Source organism: Ambystoma mexicanum, chromosome 6q (assembly GCF_040938575.1).
Source record: "Ambystoma mexicanum isolate Mex_15411 chromosome 6q, UKY_AmexF1_1, whole genome shotgun sequence".
Lineage (NCBI taxonomy): Eukaryota > Metazoa > Chordata > Amphibia > Caudata > Ambystomatidae > Ambystoma > Ambystoma mexicanum.
The window spans coordinates 694,726,332-694,749,554 of record NC_090937.1 but is presented as its reverse complement, the minus strand read 5'-3'; the positions used below and the strand labels follow the sequence as shown (position 1 = coordinate 694,749,554).

Below are 23,223 nucleotides of genomic sequence, written 5' to 3'. Positions count from 1 at the left end.
AGAGACGCCGACGACTCGACGCCCTTGCTGGGCCACAGTTCTTCTTCATCTCTTTGCGGTCCAGAACTATCGTCACCGAGGTGCCCCGCACGCCTCTTCCTTGCAGGACGCCAACGCTCTGTCGTCGACGAGCACCGCTCGGATCAAAGCCTGCTGCCTCATCGACGTCGTTCTACCCGGTTCACGGTCGGACGTTCGGCGCCCCGTGTCTCCCGCTTGAAAGGGGCGACATTCAAGAAGGGCCGCCGATTCCCCGACACCGAACCCCGAGTCCGCGACGCCTCTCGACGATCCGTGGCTCCTGCCTTAAAGGGAGTCACTCCAGAAGGATCGGTCGACGCCTCGCCGACGAACTCTACTCCACCAGGTACATTGGGGGGGGTAAAACATTGTGGGAGAGAACGAGACTCTTGAACAATATATGGACTGGGCTTGTTTTATATATCGTTATTTTACAGGTTGCCCAGGTGGGGGGATCTCCACTCAGAGCTGTGTCCAGTAGCAAGGACCAGTCGTCTGCCTATTGTTTCATCCGTCTGCTTTCTCTCTTCTCTCTATTGCTGGTTTCATTGCTATTGATCCGTGTGGCATTTTCACAGCCTTGTTGAATGCACTCTAATCGAATATTAGTGGTACCACTGTAGAATTGTAGATATTTACCATTGTTGATTTTCCGGAGCACAAAGTGCGTTATTGTGATAAGTGTACATAACCTTTGAATATTAATTATATAAAGACTGTGTTTTCAGTAATACAGTGTGTGGACATTCCTTTGTGGGGGCTTGGGGATACACTGTACTTAAGAACCAGCCCGCATCACCTCCTGAGAAGCTAGGCCTTGATTGCTCGACCAGCGTTACCATATCAGAGAATCTCGGCTGGGGTCCTCTGTGCCTTTCCTCTGCCATATAGAGAGCGGAAGTACAGACCCCCCCACCTCGTCCTGACAGGGACATTTTTCAGTTCCTATTTAACTCGGTTTACACAGTATTACCACAGCCTTTTAGCAGTAGCTTGTTTAGTTGCCTGCACCACAAAGCAGTGATCTGTTCTGCCACAACATTTCTCTCTATTTGGTAATGAGTTTTGTCACATTATTCATCTTTGTACATTAGGTATTGGGTTAGCGGGCACTGTTCCCATTCGTGTATCTGGGCCATCCTTCTGCTGAGGGAATCCGCTTGCGAGTTCCTCACTCCCGGGAGATGGTGAGCCACGATGGATATCTCGTGCTTTAATGCCCAATGTCACACTTTCTGGGCCTCAATGGAAAGGGTCCTGGATCGTGTCCCCCCTTGTTTTCTCAAATAAAACATGGCCGTCGTATTGTCCGTCATCACTCGTACTCTCGATCCCTTGATGTGTGGTAGGAACGCCTTCAAGGCCCATCGCACTGCTCTGAGCTCTAACACGTTGATGTGTAGGAGTGACTCCGTTTGAGACCAACGACCCTGCGTTTGAAGAGTGCCCATGTGAGCTCCCCAGTTGGTTAGAGACGCATCCGTGACTATGGTTAGCTGGAACTCCGGTTCCTGTAGGGGTACCCCGTTGTTCAGGTTGTGGAAACTCTGCCACCACTGAAGAGTCCGAAGCAGTTTGTCGTCGTCGATGATTATCCTGTCTGACCACGATCCTTGGGCCTGTGTCCACCGGTCCGCCAGGAACTCCTGAACCAGATGGATGCAGGATGCCATGGCCCCTAGGACCGAAACGTATTTTCTCACTGAAAAGCTTGGTGTTTCGCCGTAGTCGACTCGCCAGTTGATTGAGTTTTGAGATTCTGTCGAGGGAAGGCTTCACTAGCCCCAACTGGGTTTCGAACTGTGCCCCCAGGAACACCAACGTTCTCGATGGCATCAGCGAGGATTTTTTTGAAGTTTATGGCAAATCCCAGCCGTTGTAGAAGCTGCATGGTGGCTTGCAAACTTGTGTTTATCGGCGCTGGGGAGGATCCCCTTACCAGCCAGTCGTCGAGATATGGGTATACATGGTGGCCTTGCCTTCTTAGCCAGGCCGCCACTGGGGCCAGGCTTTTCGTGAACGTTCTGGGGGAGGCTTTGAGCCCAAAGGGAAGAACTGTGAACTGGTAGTGAGTCCCCCCTATCACAAACCTCAGGAACTTCCTGTGTTTTCGACGCATTGGAATATGGAAGTACGCGTCCTGCAAATCCAGGGACGCCAGAAAATCCCCTTCTTGAACGGCTCGGATCACTTCCTGGAGCGTGAGCATTTTGAATTTTAGGCTCTTTAAGGACTTGTTGAGATCTTAAGTCTAGAATGGGATGCCATTTTCCGTTTGGCTTTTTCACGACGAAGTATCTTGAGTAAACCCCTTGACCTTTCTGTGATGCTGGAACTAATTCTATCACACCTTTTGCTAACATGAGTGTTACCTCTTGTTGCAGTACCCTCAGATGGGAATGAGCGACGAACGCAGGTGGAATGTGCGGCGGGCTGCGCTTGAATTGTAGAGAATGCCCGTTCCTTATTGTGTCCAGCACCCATTGATCTGTCGTTATTCGTTCCCATTCGTCGACATAGGCTGATACTCTTCCCCCCAGAACGGTGTGTTGCTCGTCATTGCTGATCTTTATTTTGCTTCTCTCTCGACGACGACGAGAGATAGGCTGGTCTCTTCCTGGAGGTCTGGAAGTTCTGGCGTCGGTTTGCTGTTTGGGAAGCACGCCTGTATCCCTGGGAGGGGTATGCCGACCGACTGAAGGATCTGTCTCCTGACGCGGAGAATCTGGAATCACCTGAAGCCCCACTAAAAGGACGAAAAGACTTGTAGCTTCGGCCACTCCGGAGGGCACCCAATGAACGTGCCGTGTCCGAGTCCTCTTTCATTCCCTTTAGGGCCTCATCTACTTTCTCTCCGAATAGAAGGTCTCCCTCAAAGGGCATATCTAATACTTTGTATTGTACCTCCGGCCTGAAGTAGGTACACTTAAGCCATGACTTTCGTCGTAACACGACCCCATTATTGACTTGCTTGAAGCCCGATTCAGCGAGGTCCACCGCAATGTTTATTGCGTGATTGGAAGCTTCCTCACCCTCTCGGACAAGTAACATCGCCGCCTTCCTATGCTCTTCCGGAAGATGATCCAGCAACGGAGCCAGCCTGTGCCACATTTCTCTGTCGTATCTGGCTACAATAGCCAGAGAGTTTGCAGCCTTTACTGTAGTTGCTCCCACAGATAGCACTTTTTTGCCGAAGGCATATTGACGTCTTGCCTCGTTTTCAGGCGGAGTCGTGCACTTGTGCTGGGCCTTCGCTTTCCTCGCCGCTGCCGCCGACACCACCGATTCAGGCGTTGGTTGGGAGGATAAGCACTTGGGGGTAGACTCTGGAGCCTTACATTTTTTCTCAAGGCGAACTTTTACCGCCGGTTCTGAAAAGGGGTGACGCATTGTCTGCAAACCCTCCTTCCACACGTGATCTAGAATGGGTATTGAAAACACTAACCTCCTTCTCTTACCCATGTGGTCGAAAAGAAAACAGTCCTTCTGTTCTTCCTGGGACAAACCGAATTCCTTACATGCCTTCTCCATCATAGAATGGAATGATGCAATATCATCCGGGGGAGACGGGTGAGCAGGGCTCCTTGGGGTTTCTAACTCCATCTCTGATTCCCAGGCTGGATCCCTGGATGGGGATGAAGAGATATCCGACATGCTGCTCTGTCAGACTCCGAATCTGGCAGCTCACCTTCCTCTTGGGGTGTCTGTTGTGCTGAGACTGGCGTGCGTAAGTGAGACGGTGGACGGGACGGGCCCGGCTCGTCGACGGGTGACGGTGGCAGGTTTACCTGAGGTAGTCTCTGGTCCAACGACTGTACTAAAGACTGAAGCGTGGACAGCAGAATCTCCAACGACAAAACAGTTTGAGGATTGAGAAGAGGGGCAGACACCGGAATTCCGGATCCCCTCGTCGACAACTTGTCAACCACTCGTAGCCCGAGGTCTGCCGGGCCAGCTATTCCCCCGCTCTCGTCCTCTCCCGAGGACAGCAACGCTGCCTGTTCCTGCAGTAAAGTATCCGGAGGGAGCGGATGGAAAAATTCAGGCCTCTGGGATTCCTGTAGAACTTCCGTCGACGAGGCCACCGTCGCAGTCGTTGTCGGTGGGACGGTAGATACCACATGCGTCAGTGGTAGGGAGGAGGCCGATGACTGGACCGCCATCGAAGACGGTGGCTTAGCAGGTGGTTTAGGCGGTCCCGCTTTTTCTGCACTTGGCCTGCTTTTACTCGACTCTCGACTCGTGGTCGATCTATGGTGATCGCCCGAGGAGGATTTCGGCCTTTCCTTGTCATGCTTTTTTGACTAAGATGACGCTTTTCTCGTCGAAGATTCTCTAGCTGAATGACTCCGAGATGACTCTTTCTCCGCCGGTCGAGTTTTCTTCGCCGGTGGTTCCGACGATACAGCGCGGTGTGATGTTTTTACCGATTGTGTGGAGCCTACCTCCGAAGGGGGGTATTCCCCCGCTCCATCATTCAACCATGCCACCAGCTGTCGATTTCGGTCTTTGAGGGTCTTTTGAGAAAACCCTTTGCATATGACACAGTTATCAGCTGAATGATGAGGGTGGAGACAGTATATACAATCCATATGTCCATCCCCCTCGTAAATTTTTTCAAGCCGCACGTCGCGCACAGACAGAACAGCGCCTTTCCCGACATGAAGGAAAGATTCACCTAACTCCAACTCCAAGTACACAACCTTGTACAAAATAGTAAGACGACGTGAGGAGATCCCACTACTTTGGAGACGGTTGAAATCTGAAGGGAGCCGCGGGGGCGGGGCTTTTATACCGCGACGTCCTAAGGGGCATGCGTATGCGGGCCCCAAAAGGACGTAGATAGGACACAAAAGTGTCCGAAGTTTTCCTATAGGAAAAGGCTATATATGTGTACCGAGGGGTCCCAGTCTGATGACAGGGAATATTCTAAGCATGTGAATCCATGAAAGATCCAATGCTGGAGAATGTAAACACAGGCACGAGGCAGGGCAGAGAGACAGGCACGAGCCTACCCAACAAAACAAACATCCCTACAGTATTGTCACTTTTGGGTCATACTGTCCACAGCCAATATGAACAGTTCCAGTGTATGGGACATTTTTCAGTTCCTATTTAACTTGGTTTACACAGTATTACCACAGCCTTTTAGCAGTAGCCTGTTTAGTTGCCTGCACCACAAAGCAGTGATATGTTCTGCCACACCATTTCTCTCTATTTGGTAATGAGTTTTATCACATTATTCATCTTTGTACATTAAGGTATTGGGTCAGCGGGCACTATAGGTGGGTAGATGAGCCTGTACAATCGAATTTTGTTTATTTTGCTTTCCTATACATTTTATCTTTTGACCACATTTTGATTTATGTGTTTGCTCTTTGATTTGGTTTCCTGTCATGTCTTCATTGTGACTTACTTTGTTGTACCGTGATTGTGTGCTCCCCTCTCGCTCTCATCCCATCCCATCTGTTCCAGTCCTACCGATTCCTGTAGTTCTGAACCCTGTACCCCTTCTCTGCCTACATTTGCAGAAGTGTGCTGTTTCGCAATCACTCATGGTGTTCTGTTAGCACATCATTTCTTCTCCGAATGAGTGGGCATAAACTGCTTCCCTTTCTTCCCTTCCTACACATTCTTCTTTCTCAGTGTGTGTCCTTTTCTGTGTGAACAATGAGATCAGGGAATTCTAAACAAAAATCGCCACCTGAAACAGACACTTCCCCGCATTTTACTTGTACATAAACTATGGCACCGAACCATAGTAATGTATAGACAAATTGCATTATTAGGTGACCCAGAACTTAAATGTCCACTCATGGTTTCATTTGATTCTAATAGAGTGGAACGTTTGAGGGACACTTCTGAAAACCTATAATTTGGAGTTTAGCAGTGGGAGCAGCACTTTCAATTCCAACAGGACATGCAGAAACTCAACAGGGCATCTTATACGTGTTCTCCTTAATACAGCAATGAGAAACTCAAAGAGGAACAAAAGACAATAGAAAAATGAAATGTTGCTCCTCAGACTCCTGTATCCTACATGCATTTAGACACTACACTGCCCAGAAGACCTCAATACATCCTTATTGAGGAACTTTCATCAGAGATTATTGCCTCCATCTTCCCATTGCTGGCAGCAAGGGACCAAGGTCATACTATTCAAGTACATATCTTTGGAGCTCTGCAGAACTCTACGATGTGCTACAGACATTTGCCAAAGTTAGATCTGGAGAACTTCCAAGACCATTTAAGAATAACAATTAGCTTAGGATAGTGGTAGAGAGGCGTTTATCCAACCGATTTCTGTTTAATAAAGATGTCTGACAGTGAGAATATTACAACTTTGTGTTCGCCTCTCATTTCTAACCCCACACAATATGCTCTGAGGACAAGCCAAAATGCCCCAATGATAGGTCCTCAGGAACTAAACTGATGGGTTCAGCAACTAAGGGCACTTTGAGAGACGTTTTCTGCTGGTGAAGAAGGCCGTGGCATTCGGAAAGGGGAAGGGGCCTTCTGTGTGAAAACATATAAGCTCAGAATACCAAAACCGAGATGGCCACTGAGGAGCCATTACAATTAGGCTGGTGTTCTCGGATCAATTTAGCTTCACTAACACTCTGGGAAGTAGGGGAACTGGAGGAAATGCATAGGGGAATGGTCACAGAGTCCCCCAACAAATTCACCCTTGCCCCGGAGTGGGAGGCAAAGAGGGGAAATTTGCTGTGTTGAGGTGTCAAAAACAAATCCACTGGCATCTAACCTCAGCTTCGAAATATGGATAGAAGAGCGGACTGCTAGATCTCCCATTAATGGCTGGAATGATTTACTCTGCTGAGATCCTCTGCTTTGGCATTTGAGACTCCTGAAAGATGAACTGCACTGAGAATGATGCTGTGGGGGATAGGGCCCAATCTCACATAGAAATTGTGCGATGACAGAAGCAGAGATCTGTCCCTGGCTTTTTTTATGTAGAACATTGCAGTTGAGCTTTCCATCTTTATTATTACCGCTTTACTGTGAATGCTCAGGAGCAATACACAGATCATTGAAAATGGCCTGTAGCTCGTCACATGGCTTTACCACAGCCCAGGACCACAGTCCAGGAACCTTCAGACCTTTCAGTGTGGCTCCCCAGCCCACTAGAGAAGAGTTTGTGGTGATTCATTCCTCATGAGCAATTTCCTGGAAGGAAACCCTTGGTGAGGTTCGACTCATCAAGCAAGGTCTTGGGTCACAGACTGAGGAATTTGTATGCAATCGGATTTCTTGCCTGTGACTTGATTCCAATCAGTCAAATCAAGGTGTATCCATCTCATTTTCAACCGGCTTGTAGCACACAGAGAATGCCCGCCCCATTGTGCTCAGAAGCCTCTGGAACCAACCATTAGGCCGTAGTGACGCATTTGGTCTCAGAATATGCCACCACCAGGCTTATGTCTGAAATGTGCAAAGGTGACAGGAATATTCTGCCCACACTGGAATTCCATACAAAACCCAGGAAGGGAATTCTGAGTTAGAGTAAGGTAAGATAGCTTGAAGTTGATTGGGAATCCGAGGTTGAACCAGCAAGCAGGTCGCCACTAGCATTTCCTGAGCAGTGACTGCCGTTACCAGCCAATTGTCCATCTAGGATATACCTGCATTCATACTTTTGGTGAACCACACTTGGAGAAGCGTTTAGTCTGAAGGATAGAGCCTGGTGTTGATAACAGTGTTTCCACATTTTGTGACGTCTCGCAATTGGTGTTAGGGGTGTTTTCCTAAGGTCCTACTGGCAGTAAGACTTTAGTAAGCTATCTCAGTGGTTTGAGATCCCCAACTCTTAATATCAGTCTGTACTAGCTCAGGTCCTTGGTAGAGTGGCAGAGCAGTCAGGCTTATCTTAAGAGGAAGGTGTGAGCTGTAGGGAAGTACACTGAATCTTAGTTAGACAGGCACAGCAAAGAAGCACTTACACTTATAGTTAAATAAAGAGAATATATTTATTATATTTACACCAGAATCACTTTAAATACTTCAGACGTTTATACTAGAACACTTACGAATGCATGATAATACACTTCAAAGGGCACTTTCACTTTTGTGTTTGTTCGTGGTTACATTTTGTAGCAACGTTAGAAAGGGAAAGGACAATGGGCCTCATTACAAGTGTGGCAGCCGGGGACGCGCGCCAGGCAGGTCTGACCCTGCCGGGAGCGCATCATCCCCGGTTGGCAGAGTCATCACGGTGCCGGTGCTTCCGAGTCCCAGATCCCATGGAGTCCTGTGGAACTCCATGGGAATGGGAACTTACAAAATCTGGTGCCCGACTTCCTGCACCGCCGGGACTTATAATGCCCCGATGGCACAGTGAAGTCAGGCGCCGGATTCGGTGTTATGGGGTTGGCGCCAACCTGCTGGTGGCACCAGCGGGTTACCGCCAACCTCGTAATGAGGCCCAATGTTATCATATCGGCTATTGCGCACTTGTGTGGTTTTCAACCGTTTATACAGTAATGCATTTACTCTGCAACACATATTGTAAAGTCAATTAAAGGGAGGAAAATGGTTTGGCAGTGTAACATAAGCAAGCTTAGTTCAAGGTTCTAGAGACGGCTTCTTCACCTAATAAGTCTTTCAAGTCCAGAAACACAACCCTAGCTAAAGGCAGTTCAGAGAGGGCTTGTAGTCTTGACAAGCAGCAAATTAGAGTGCCTGTGGATTTCTTCCATTTTCTATTGTTATTGAAGCAGCAAGCTAACAACTAACAAGGGAGACCTTAAAACGGACTTGAGAAGGGACACAAGCAACGGCTTGGATGTGAGGTAAGAGGGGGTTGCCATGGACACCTCTACTTGTACTCCAAAGCTCTGGAGCGACTTCTTGGAATCAGGTAAGCAACACCTTTTTCACTCTACTTTTCTCCTGCATCCCGAGGACAGCGCGCTCCCCTTGCGCTTCATCATCTGAAACACCAGCCGTTTTGTGCTGGGCCTGCAGACCTTGCGAGCACCGTGTGGTCCGACTACTGTGAGCAGCTGTTTTCTGTTATTGTCTGTGGCCACTTGCTTTATCATCAGCTGTTTTCCCCTGGCATGCGGCCTCCGCGCACACCGTCATGGAACTTTCAGATTTTCTACATGGTGTGCTGACCTCGCGTTCTCCAGGTGTGGCGGCAACGTGGATCAGCTGTTTCTTTCTTTCTAGCATTGTCTTCAGCGCTGCTCGCATTCCACTTAGGTAAGCCCTGCTGTCCTTATCTCTCTGACACTGGCCTCTTTGTGAATCTCGTGAGCAGAAAGTGATATTTACTTAAAACAAAGAAAAAAGGTAAAGAAGTAATTTCAGAAATCTGGATCTCTGATCTGGCACTCCTCCAATGCAGCCACATGTTAAGGGAAACACATGTTTTGATAAACTTGTTTTCCGCTCTGCATTACGCTGTGTGTGCCTCCTGAATTTTGCTATTTTTGAGAACCTTGCCCAGTATTTCATCTGCCTCAACCCTTTTTAAGATGGCTGCCTGAACTAATCTGCTGCCTCAGCTGCCTGCCCTGGCCCTCTGTCCATTGGCTTCCACTGTCTTCATCTTCCAATTGGGGCGGACCTGAGGCAGAAGCCGACCTGTGGTTCAAAGGCCCACTTCTAAGGCCCCTGTCTGCAACCTGTCCGCTAGCAGGACAATACATGAAGCCACTACCGCAACCTGACCCTCACTGGGGCTGCCAGCTCTCTGAGCACTGAAACTGGACTACCAAGACTATATTACCTCCTTCGCCATGAGTTAGTTCCCTTCCTTCGGTTGCCCATTCTTTTGCCCTCTTGGTCCTTCACTAAGCCCTGGTCTCCCTGTTATAATCTCTAATCCTCTCGTTCCATGCCTCATCTAACTCATACCTCATTTCTTTTCGTACTTCGCCTTAGCAGATACCTTTGGAAGTCAAATTTGGGTGTTTTTTGAAAGTCAAATTTGGGTGTGCTTTTGGGAAGCCAAATTTGGGTGTGCTTTTGGGAAGCCAAATTTGTGTTTGTTTTTTGGGAAGTGAAATTTGGGTATGTTTTTGGGAAGACAAATTTGGGTGTGTTTTTGAAAGACAAATTTGGGTGTGTTTTTGGGAAGTCAAATTTGGGTGTGTTTTTGGGAAGTCAAATTTGGGTGTATTTTTGGGAAGTCAAATTTGGGTGTGTTTTTGGGAAGTCAAATTTGGGTGTTGGTGTGTTCTTTTTTTTTATTTAACTTTGGCCTAAATTGCTACCTGCTAGCCCAGTGACTGTTCCTTATCACTGTATTTGCAGATGTCTTCTTCCGCCTCCTCCCTCTACCCTCTACCTGCTCATGGAGTTATCCGTTTCTCCCATCTATTCCAACTGCTTCCCTCCCTTCTCACTAAGTCTGGTAAGAAGCAATTCAAAAAGGATATCCTGGCCTCCAACCCAGGTCTCCCCATTGTGGATACCTATTTCAGCGCCTCTGCCAGACAAACCCTCACTGACATCCTCTTTGTCGTTCCTTCGCCAGATCTCTGGACCACTCATATGATCTCAGTGCTTTTTGTCCTGTCTCCTCCTCTCCCATTAATGGTGGCACCCGCTGGGAAGTCCTCATGCATCCCTTTGACTCCTCCAGAGTCATCATTGATGTCTACCTAAAGGGCACCGTCATGGTCCAAGGCCCTCAGGCCAATCTCCTCCTCTTTGATTAGTGGTTCCCTCACCTCATCCACTTTCGCTCATCTCCAGCTGTCCCCTACTCTCCTCCCTTGGCTTCCTTGTCCTCTCTTCCCTCCTCCACTACCCCTCCTCTGGCTCCCTCCACATTCCGCAGGACGTACCTCTGATATGTACCCCTCCCTGGAAGGTCTTTAAGGCTGGCAACCTTCTTCATCTTGCCACTCTCACTCTGCTCTCAAACACTCCTCTGACATCTGCCACCTCCTTGAAGAACTGGACCTTAATGTCCTTGGTCTTACCGAGACATGGTTATCGGCCAGCTCTGTCACCAGCTTTGACAATCTCCTCCCAGATGGAGACAAGATTCTCTACGCCCCCAGGTCCACCCGCCCGGAGGTGGTGTAGCCCTGATCTTTCCTGAGTTGATTCCTGCCTCTATCATCCCCACTCAGACTTACCCCTCTTTCGAATGCCTTGTATGCAGGCTCTCTATCTCTCCTAGCCACTCTCTTACTGTTGCTACTCTTCACCGGCCCCCTGGTCGAATCACCTCTTTTCTCTCGGAGTGGGCAGACCTCTCCTCCTCCCTCCTGGCCTCTACCACTCAACTCCGCCTCCTTGGTGACCTCAACATCCACCTTCATTCGCCCGGTTCTGCATCTGCGCTCTTTCGCGACCTCTGCGATTCACTCTCCCTCCTCCCCTCTGGACCGACTCACTCTGCTGGTCACACACTCAATGTCTTGATCTCCTCTGGCCTGTCCCTCTCCATTCCCCTCACCACCCCTCTCTCCTGGAGTGATTGCTGCCTCCTCTCTTCCCATCTTCTCCCACCAAGCCTACCCCGAGACTGCCATCAACCTTCTTGGATATTCGGCCCATGAAGCGTGCCTCAGTCGAGGCTTTCGCTGCCACCTTCTCCCCCCCTTCACCCTTGGTTGACTCACACCCTGACACAGCTCTGTCCCCGCTCTACTCCTATTTCTGCTACTCTTGATGCTCTTGCCCCCATCATGAGGATCCGATTGAAGTCCAAAGCCAAGTGCAATTCTTGGTATGACACTGACCTAGCTACACTTAAACGTAAGTGTAGGGCGGCTGAGAGGAAATGAGGGCTTCGTGTTCGTCCTCTGACAAACTGGCCTGCTCCAAAGGCAATACCAACTCTCTGTCCAGACCAAGAAGAGAGTCCACATTCAAGCCCGTGTCTCTGCAGCATCTAACAACTCTGCAAAACTCTTTAAAATCTCTAAGGAGCTGGCCAACCCTGCTGCAATCTCCACCCCTCCTCTCGCCTCCCAGGCTCTTTGCAATTACCTTGCCTCACACTTTATCTCTAAAACCCAGGACATCTTGTCCAACCTCTCTTCCTCCTCTCCCCCCTCCTTCTCTGCCCGCTGACACTTCTTCAGCTACCCCCTCCCTCTTTCTCCTCCTTTCCTCTTTTCTCCGCTGATGAGGTCGCCAGACAAGTCCGATATATGAAAGCCACATCAAAACAGGTCCATCCCTGTTCCTCCAAAACTATTAAGGACCACATCGATACCCTTGCTCTGTCCCTTGCTTATTTCTACAACCCCTCCTTTTCCTCTGGATCTTTCCCCTCCTCTCTGAAGCATTCCCTCGCGCATCCTCGCCTCAAGATACCCACAGCAGACCCCTCTTATCCGGCCAACTATCGCCCAATTTCCATTACTCCCTTTTTGGGTAAACTCCTGGAAAAGCTGGCCATCTCTTAGCTTAACTTTCATTCCGATTCTGTTGGTTCTCTCCATGATCACCAATATAGCTTCAGTGTGGCCAGAAGCACGGAAACTGCTCTCCTGAACATCCACGAGGATCTGCTCTCCAACCTTGACTTTAACATTCCCTCTGTCCTCATCCTACTTGATCTCTCCTCTGGTTTCGACACAGTCATCCTTACCACCATACTCAACCGTCTCTGTGACAACCTGGGTATCACCGTTCAGGCTCTGGCCTGCATGACCTCTTTCCTCTCTGATCGACCCTCCCAGGTACAACTTCCTATCTTCTATCTCTCTTTCTACTTGTGGTTGTTCCTCAGGGGTCTATCCTCTCGCACTGGCTTTTCAACCAATACCTGGCAACTCTCGCCTACTGCATTTCCATTTTCTTCTCTAATTTCCAGTGTTATGCTGAAGACACCAAACTCCTTTTCAGGCTTCCTTTAGCCACCTCCTCTCCTTCCCTCATCTCGGATTGCCTAATCGCCATTCAAAATTGGTGTGCCACCAATGATCTTTGTCTAAATGCCAACAAGACGGAGATCCTCCTCATTGGCACAACTTCACCAGCCTTAGCCCTCACCCTCTGGCCGGCCTCCCTTGGCCCTCCTTCTACCCCTTCCTGTGAGGCCAAGAACCTAGGCGTAATCTTTGACTCCACATTGTGCTTCTCCACACACATCTCTAAAAATAAATCAAACTTCTTGCTGCGCCTCCTCAGAAGTACTCTGCCTTTCCTCTCCTTCCCTCAGAAGCTTATTGTCTCTTAAGCTCTGGTTTTCTCTAGGTTGGACTATTGGACTATTGTAACATCCTCTTTCTAAATCTACCTGGGTCCAAAATACCTTCAGCTATCCCTCTGCAAATACCTCCCCTCTCAAGCCCTTTGCTCCTCTACTTCTAACTCCCTCAGGGTCAGTCGTTTTTCAAAGAAATGAGCTGGGGTAGATCTCTGTCTTCGGCTGGGACCTCCCTCTGGAATAGCCTCCCTGCCACCTTGAAACTTGAGGAGAACAATCTCAGGTTCCGGAAGCACCTCAAGACCTTCCTCCTCGCTTCTGCCCCTTTTCTCCCCTGCTGATCTGTTTTCTTCCTCGGCACCGTGAACCTGACCACCCTCTGTCCTTTGGGCCCAGGTACCTGCTCACCCTGCCACCCTCCTGCACTGCCTCTTGGTCACCCCTTGCACTGGGGTCTGTATCTCTGCCCATACAGTCCCCCACCCACGTCTCTTCTGCACTTATCAGATATACCCTATCTGCTTAACCTAGCACTTACCACTTGCTGTCACGCTCACCTGGTACTCTGCGGGAGCGATGAATCCCTCCAGGGGTGGCAGCGGAAACCTCTTCCCACTCCAACCAGGTGATGCGGATCTGTCAAGTAAACACAAACCAAGGGGTTAAAAACTACCCTAGCGTTTTAGGGACTTCCTCCCCTTCCTACATGGTGAATCCCCTTGGTTAACCCTTGGCGTACCTTTCGGATGTAAATGGGGAGCTCTCCGTCCTGCTTCAGGCAGGGGCGCTGAGTCTTGAGAGTAGCCTGAAACTACTCAGTTCCAGGTATTGCAAGGCGTTTAAGTTCAAAGAGTTCTCAATGCAAGTCTATAAATGACAGTCTCTGAGTCCAGTTACCTCACTGGATCTTGGTTTGCTGTGGTTATGCCAGTCTCTGTGTCCAGTTACGGCACTGGGTCTTGATATGCAGGTACAGGTGTCCGAATCCCCAGTTACCTCACTGGGTCCTGGTAAGCTTTACTGGTACGCTCTGCAGCTAAGAGTCTCTATATTCTCACAGGGAGGTGAGAAAGCAGGTAAGTGTCTTTACTGACTGAGGTGCTGATGCGGAATCGCCAAAGGTCCTAATCTCTATCTTTTTCTCTTCTTACAGGTGCTGCTGCCGAGTGCGATGCGAGCTGCGGTCGCATCGAATACAGGATCCAGGGCGCGGAGTGTGGAGCTGAAACTGATAAGTTCAGGAGTTCTCGACACAAGCCGGGAGAGCGCTCGCACAGGTGAGTGGGCTCCGATGAACGCAGAGCTCAGAGCAGAAGCTGGAAGATTCAGGAGTTTAAGACACGAGCCAGGAGCACACTCGTACAGGTGAGTTGGTTCTAATGTCCTTCCTTCCACATGCAGGGAATTTCGGATCGCCGTGGAGAAAAGCCGGGATCGCAGGAAGCAGAGGAAGGCCTCGTAACGCCACAAAAATCGGAGAGCTTCAAGGGACGAGGTGAGCGTGTGCACAGTTCTACACACGAAGCACGGACCTGTCTTTGCCGTGGCTTAAATAGCCTACCACGCCCAAAGACTAGAATGCACTGTATACAGTGCTTTGTACTAAAGGAGCGCCATGTTGGGGGGAAACTTAAGAACTAATATGTAATGAAGGCCTTTCTGACCCTTTTGTGCTGGATCTTAACCCTTTGGGCCCCCATGTACCTACACCGAGTTCCCCTGTGTGCCCAGCACGGGGCAGAAGCAGCAGCAGGCCTGGGCTCCATGACACTTGCTGGCTGCACTTTCATTTTTATTTACTTATTTATTCTGTTCTCTCCTCTGTTCCGCACTTTCCACATCTCTCCCCTTCCATGCACTTGCGCATTCTCAATGTCACTTGGCCTAGTAAGATTGTTGTTTTTGTACTCTCCCGTTTCCCTTCCCTTTGCCTGGTCGCGCTCTGAAACACCTGTATATGACCACAATATAAATAAAATATCATGTCATTATCACACCACAGTACCTTAGCGTAGAAGAAAATGTTTGTGCGGCATGCTCCGCGATGTTGCAGCTCTCGACCCGACCTCCAGATTCCTTGGTCTGATGACTGAAGGCAGGAGAATGGATGGGGTCTCAGCAGCAGTCTTGAGGGAGGACCTGTAGCATGACACTCTGCAGTTTTGGTGCCTTTTCCGCAGCACCAACAAAGGGCACAAATTTCCCGGTCAATCTTCTTCGCTTCTTCGCTTCCTGCAGTCCCACGCTCTGGTGAGAGGGTCTGGGTGGGTTGGATCGGATCTCTGGAGTGTCCTTATGGGTTTAGCAAAGTTTTGTATGGATTCGCCCCTTGTACGACGATGCACTCTAAATGGGCAGCAGGTCTCCTGGTATTGGGGTTCTGCAACTCTGGAAACTCCTAGGACCTTAGGAGATGGCTTGTTTCAAAGTTTGGCTTGGGACTAGTTGGCTGGGAACCAGCCGAAGGGAAGGAGTTGTCCTCTTCGGAGCTCCTCTGTCACACAGAAAACAGGATCAGGACAGCAGTGGTTGATTCATGGTGTTGCAAGTGTCTGCAGGCATCTTCTTCAATTACTTCAGCTTCCAGTGGTTGACTAGCTTTTCACTCCAGAAGCCTCAACTTGTATACAGTTCCAGCACACACTCCTCTGCAATCTCTCTCAGCATTTTACAGAAAGGGGAGTTTGGCTGTCCATTCAGGACAACCAGCCCCCCTTTTGGAGCTGGACCTATTCAGGCACTCTGGCAGACAAAGGACAGGGGGGTGGAAACCTCCCCAACTTCCTGCCTGCGCAGACACTATGGAGCCTAGGCAGAGATACCCAAGGATTCCCGCCAAAGGCAAAACACACACACCGACCCCTCCCCCCTCAAAATGGCAGAAGGGCTAACAAAAAACAACCACGCTAGTAATGGCAAAAAAAGAAGGGAGGCCCCAAGTTGGTAGTTGAGTGCTCCTAGTGTGCACTACAGAGGGTTTGGACATAGCCTGCAGTATAAAACAAATACACAATAGTTGCTAGAACAAGTCCACTGCCACCAGCCATAACTAGGTGATTGTCTATGTGACTAAAAAGTCACAGGAGCGGGGGGGGGGGAATACTAGGTATCCCTTTGGCACTCCACTGAAGGTGGTGTGTGCCAATCTCTCAGACTATAGATTTTGGGAGAGATACAGTGTCTCTCTATCCTTAAGAACTGTAGTTACTTGAGGATACAGAAAAAGAGTCTTCAAGGAGAACCCTAAGGGCCCCAGCAACACGGCCCATATGGAGCTGTGTAAAACAGTAGTAAAAACACAGATGCCTTTAAGAGCTATGGAGCAGGCAGACTCCATAGTACAGGTAGAATACAAAGAATAGAGTTCCAAAAGACAGAGCCCACAAGAATGAATGAGTGAAAAAAGGCTCCACTCATTCAGGATTGAAACAAAAAGGTCCAGAAGTCCAGCAAAACGTGTTGGAGGTCTCACTGGGAGAAGGGATAAAGCATAAAAATGATAAATCTCCCCAATACTCGCCCCTCCCCCCCAGACTAGGGACATGAGGATCCAATCCACTCCTGGATGGCTCTCTTGATCCAGTTGATCATACTTTCAGGAGTGACCTTCAGCATTTTGATTTTGGGTACCTGACCTGTGTTCAATAGCGAAGTCAAAGCTTTGTAGGCTTATGGACCAGCCAAGCAATTTTGGGTTTTCTCCTTTCATCTTCTTCAGCCACCTTAAGGGTTGGTGGGCGGTTTGAATCTTGAAAGTAGTTCCATAGAGGTATGGTCAGAATTTCCTCAGGGCTCACACAATAGAAAAACATTCACGTTCAATGGTTGTCCACCCTGTTTCCCTATCTTTTAATTTCCTAGTAATAAAGCAGATGGGGTTCTCCAATTGGACCAAGACTGCTTCTATTCCTGTGTTGGAAGCATCAGTTTGGACTAGGAAGGCCCGAGTGTAATCTGGAGCTCTCATTATTATTACACAGGAGGCGTGGGTCTTTCCAAGGGGACAGAGTTGCGGGAGGGGCAAACCTTAAATGGAGTATTTTCCATGGGAGCTGAAGGTAAACCGGAAGCTTACAAATGTTAATCAATGTGAAGAAAATGGAGGCATTCCAAGATTGCTTGATAAGTATGCAATATTTCCCCTACTGTCCCTACTGTGAGCCTTTGGGCATGGACTTGATGTCTGCTGTTGTCCAGTTCTCGTTATATCAGACTGTCTTGTTTGATGCCATCAACCAGTGGCTTAAAAGAAAATGGGGGCGTCCCCCTGCAAGCCCTGCTGAGGGTGCTCCCCCCACTGCGATCCCCTGCTGGGCATGGGCAGCATGGGGCCACCCGCTTTGCGGGGGCCCACGTTATGGCAGTGTCATCAATGTGGCATCAAAGTGAACTGGACACGGTTTGAACTTCAAAATCTAGCAGATTTGTTTAACTAATAACCTTTTAACAAACTCTGCATTTAGCATTCAATCGAATGGAGGAAAAAGAATCTGAGGATGTCAATGCATGAGGGATCATAGGCAATGTAGTGTAGGGATAGTCTAATAGCAGCGCCCCTGTCAATGCTCACTTTTCGAATTCGAAAACAAAGACTAGATGTAACACTCCATACCAACCACTAGATGGCGGCCTATGCAGAACATGTGAATCTAAGCAGATTCACAAGCTTCAGAAATGTAATTCACACCCACTGATTAGATCCTTATTATTAATGGAACTGCGAAAGATTCTCGTCCTCCCCAGTCTGTCAAGGTACAGTATTTCATAGTTTTAATCACTGTCCATATTGTGGTTTGCACAAACCCATCCCATCAGACAGTGACATATGCCTTGGCCTAGGAGCCCAAGGCACCACACTGATGGATGGCTTAGTGGATTACTGAGTGGTGCTCGTCTAGCCATCCCTTTAACAGAGTTGCAAACACAGTGAGGAACGACCTTCCCACGACTCAGTGAGACTCTCTGTGTTTACTGAATAAAGTCTGTGCATATATCCACCTTTTCTATGGTGATCCAGTGAGGAATGGTGTGTTAGCCCACTGGAAGAATGATTATGCACTAGAGGTGCCATGTCTGAGACTACTATGACACAGAGAGGAACATTAAATGTGTCTAATGAAAACACACAGGCAGTTCCATCCTTAGATTAGGTCACAGATAGCTCAAGAAACTGAGACGGTTCAAGGGTTTTATTAAGATTTTAATGGGCCCTATAGCTGCCCCTCTCCCACCCATTTAGGAAAGCACCTCTTCTTAATCCAGGCGTCCCTACCCCCCGGGTTAGTCCATAACGATTATTGACCCACTACTGTCTATGCTCTCACTTCAGCTGGAGGTGAAGACCTAAAGGCAGGTTACCTTTTCTGTTTATATTCCCTCACAGACTTCCTAGACTGCCCCTACTCTAACCAGTTGTTAGTAATTATAAAGGGGTATTGGAATGGGCCTCACAGACACTCTGTCCAGCTCAGTCTCCTTTCTATCATGCCCACATCTTCCCTCTCACTATCTGGTGTTCTTCTCTCACTCCTCTCCTCCTTCCAATGCCACCCACCTCTCATCCTTTGATGTCACTACTTTTTACACGCAAGTATTACTTCCTTCTCTACACTGCTACTTCCTCCTTCTCACTTCTACTCTGCCCTCCTGTTATGCTTGAGCTAAAACATGGCGCTGGTGCGCAGTGCATTCTGGGGGCACTCAGAGCCATAATGGATATTTATTCCATGCCTCAGTGAAAAGCTGTATTTACTTTGCTGAGAGCTGAATTTGCTTTGCTGAAAAAAACATGCTTTGCAAACCTGGTATGCAGCCAGCCAAGGACATTCTGCTGGGAAAGCTGGTTTTGTTATGTCTTGCTATGAGTTATGGAACTGTTTTCCGTGGCGTTTGTTCTTAGGAGAGGAGGGAAGCGCTTTGCTCCTTGAGGTTACTGTCGGTTAACCCAGCTGGCAACCAACGGTCACTTATCAATGCGCAAGCGCATTGATAGAAGGTTCGAGAAATTGCCACCCCTGTTTGAGGAGTGCATATATGCAGAACCCCTCAGCGGTCAGACGAGATAAGTACAAAGACCTCAGTCGGAAGGGGGACGCCTTTGTCCGGCATACCTGTGGGCTGTTGTGCTCTCGGCATGGCTGTTACCGGGGTCTTCCAGCCGCTTCTGGCGAGATGAGGGATTCAGTTACGCCCATGGTGATGTATTTTCTTTTGAATTCTCTGTCTTTTCTGTGATTTATTTCTGTGTTATCACTTCTTGCTTCCAAGCTATGAATAAATAGCCGTATAAGTGCTCATTATTTTCTAAGCGTGCGTGTGGTTGTAAGTCATTGCGTCGTCTACCTGCGTTCAAAGTATTGGCTCTGCAACTGCGCTGGTGATTAATGACCGTCTGTGCACTCTGGGCGAGCAATACACCTCCCTACTACTGCTCCTTCCTCCACACTACTATTCCCTCCACACTACTCCCTCCAACCCACTTCTCCATCCTCCACAGGACTACCACTCCAACAAGCTTCTACTTAGACACCCGCCTTTCACCCCCAGAAGCACTTCACAGTCACACCCAACACTTCCTTACGTAACACGCGTTACTCTGCTAAAATAATTGCCCAGTCAGTCCACTCCACCATCCTTCCTGCTGGTCTCTTTCCCTGCCACCTTTGCCTCCTCTGATATCACCCGAAAAACTCACCCCTTTATGCTTCTTGGAGCTGCTTTAACTTCCTCTCTGTCTGCTGGTTTGTCTGCTTTTCCTGGCCAATCTGGCCCGGTCTTCCCTGCCCGGGAGGTGTTACATAAAGCAAAACCTTTACAGCGCTCGTTAAACACAGCCCCCTTTGTCTGCACATAATGCTGCGGATCAGGAATGGTGTCTGAAAAGTGTCCCAGTTCACGGTAGGGGTGTTTGGCCTGGCCGCCCCTAAGGGTAGTTAAAATGTTTGGGATTTATGGAGCCCCACGCTGGCTCCTTTCCCAGGTGGACTGTGGCTGGCATGAGGGTGCGGCTAACAGGACAGCCGCATAGGGGCTCCAGCTCCTCGTTCTGATGTTCGCCTGTCCTTGGCGGCTTTTCCTCTGCTTCTCACACTGCTTCCTGCTGTGTGCTGGTCTCTTTCTCCAGTGGAGCTCCAGCAAGCCTTGATGTGCTGTTTCCTCTCCTTGCTGGTAATCACCTCAGTATTACTGAAAATTGAAAAAAAAACACTTGGCCAGCTCTTGCGTCGTAGGCATAGGGAGATGCTAATGGGTACTGCACATGAACAAACTAGGACTTGGGAGGATGGCAGGAATTGGGAGCCTTTCAACTGCCACCACCGTCCTCTGGAATAGTACTGGCTCTGGATTCCTCCCTGGTAGACCTCTCACCCCAGGTTGCGAGGGGTTCCCATCCCTTCCTGGCAAGGTTAGGGCACTGACCATGTCACAATTACATTGGACTAGTTGGGGATATCATGTTAGCATCTGAAGAAGGATGTACAGGCACACAAAATGACAATCCGTGTGCTACAATGATCCAGCACTAAATTTGGCAGGCTCATGGAAATGCAGAGGTACCATCATTTAGGGTCTCTCAGGTGCATAGAAGAATGTTAATGCCTTTCTTGCCATGTGTTAGCCCTTCAGTACTTATTGTCCTAGGCATTTGCGACATAGGTTAGTCTAAAGGTGCAGTCTACTGTGGCCAGCAAAGGCAATGCAACACACTGAATGTAGAAATGTGAGATGGGTGGGTTCACAAGGTTGCCTGTTGTGTGTATTCAAAACCCTTGCTTGCATTGTGTGCCAAATCAACTATGCACTCCACCCTGTGGTAACGTTTATTTATCTTCCTCACATCATACCACCTGTCCTTCTCTGTCAGGTGACTTGGGCTAGAGTCTGTTCTTCCCATGTACTGCTTGTGGGAGGACTGCACGTTGCAAGTCCTGCATGAAGATCTCACCTCCTCCTTTTTTCTTGTGTGTACTGGGTGAGTGTCGGTCAGTATGGTAACTCACCCTTTTCTGTTCCCCGTGTAGTTTTACAGGCCCCCACATGTTGTGAGCTTGTGTAAAATAGAGCGGTGTTGCATCCTGCCTTCCTCTTTGGGGGGGGGGGGGTGGGTGTGTGTGTGTGTGCGCGTGCGTGCGTGCGTGTGAGGGAGGTGCTATAGCCTGTCTGTGCAGTTGGTGAGTGGGTGTGTATGGAGGATGGTGTATCCTGCACATGAATGCTGATGGAGTGCTTGACAGATCTACAGGGCGCTGCGTGAGTGGAATGTTGATAGGCTGCTCTGCGCGAGCGTTCCATTAGTTACATCCGTTTATTACTGGGAGATGGCGGGTCTGTCTTCCCTATGTATATGTCATGATCCTGTGTAATCTATATCTTGGAACTAAGAAGTGAAATGAAGAAACCTAAACCAAGTACTTTGGACCATGACCAATTCCTTCATCCTGGTCACTACTGGGAGTCTGTGGTCGGGGATGGTCACATTGAGGCGTGGCTCTGCCCATGGAAATTAATATACAAAATGAAAGGCACAGAAAGGAATAAATTAGAAAATAACTGGACATGCTTATAGGATTATTTCAGCAGTGTAGCCAGCTGTATCACAGCGAAGCAGACATCCGGTTTTAGGCTTAGAGTTGGTTAGTTAAAAGATCTCCTAAAGGGATCAAAAGCATCCGTCCATTATAAAATATAACAGAGAACACATTTTTACTACAGCGTTAATGCATGGGGTGGGATTACCAGGCTTGTAATGGCTCCCTACCCTGAGGTAATTATCAGACTGGCAAGCCCACCCACACCCTCAGCCAATAACGCAATTTGAACCCTAGGCAAACATCGAGGGTGCTAATGGACACTATTGCAAAGTTAAATCGGTTTTGGATATACTGCATGCGCAGATATCCCTTAAAAAACGTACAAAGATGGGCGTTGGAAATCTTAAAGGGCACTCACACCGAGTCCTTTTACTATTTCTATTGTTGCACTGCAGTGTCATGTGAGGGGGAGGTTTGCAGTGAGTACGAGGGCAGGCAACCAGTCTGTGGGAGATGAAGAGGGTTGATGTGGGACTGCAGGTTTCAGGGCCACGGATCTAGACAGAAGTGGATTTCTGCGGGCTAGGGAAAACAATCCAAAAAGAAGATGGTGACTTTTGGGGGAGCTACTGGTGGCCAGGGTGCAAAGCTGGTCTTTACTGCCAGACTCACTCACAGTTCTGGGCACCTGATTTTCTGGCACCTCTCCCACAGCAGCTAACAATAACTCTATAAAGTAGGAAACCATAAATACTGAAAAATGTCACCAAGGAATTCAAGCATGGAATTACCATATATACATTCAAAGCTGGTCTCAGTAGAAAAACCTGACATTTTGTTCTTGTGTACATTTTCAAACAACAATGTTCGTACTTTTTTGCATGCTACAAAAAAGTAACCAAAAAGGGGATTGGGAAGAAAAATAATAACATCTGATATTACTTTTTTGATATAAAGATTTAGAAAAATATTTCACCTAGTACAATCACATTAATCTCATTTCTCTGGTTCTTACCTCATAGGAGGTTTGGATGAGCCTGAAGATATCCACCTCTGGATAGGGCTTCACATCATCGCTGAGGAGGGAATGTAGATGAGGGATGGGAGGCAGAGTGCTGTCTTTGTTGGTGACACTATCCAAATACCTGCAAACCAGACAAACAATTAATGAGCAAGTGTAAGATCTGTAGGTCCAGTGACAAACCCAAGAGGTTTTCATAAAAGGCTCCACACCAGAACAGAGTTCATACAAAAGGTAAATAGCCAATTTCCACACTCTAGGTCAACACAGGAAATTGTATGCCTTTGTTGATCCTAAAAACCACTCTTGGAATTTCTCCCCAAATGTTCTCCCCAGGTTAATCGCAGTCAAGGTTGAAATGTCCCACATTTCTTCCTTGCTTGAACCCCCTCAACCCACCAGGCCCCGGGGCTTGTTCTGGTGGGATGACCATCAAGCAGTGGGCCACCAGCCTGGATTCAGTGGGCCGTCTCTCATAGCCCTGCCATCTTCTTAGCTGAAGGTCCTAGCTC

General features: G+C 48.6%; 1 protein-coding gene across 1 annotated transcript in view; it reads right to left on the bottom strand.

The window, feature by feature from the left end:
• Positions 1-23,223, bottom strand: part of TBC1D9 (TBC1 domain family member 9) — a 573,450-nt gene that overhangs the window by 190,524 nt on the left and 359,703 nt on the right. The window contains exon 13 of the mRNA XM_069631194.1: positions 22,706-22,835. Within this exon, the coding sequence (XP_069487295.1) occupies positions 22,706-22,835 (130 nt within the window). The remainder of the gene's footprint in view (positions 1-22,705; positions 22,836-23,223) is intronic.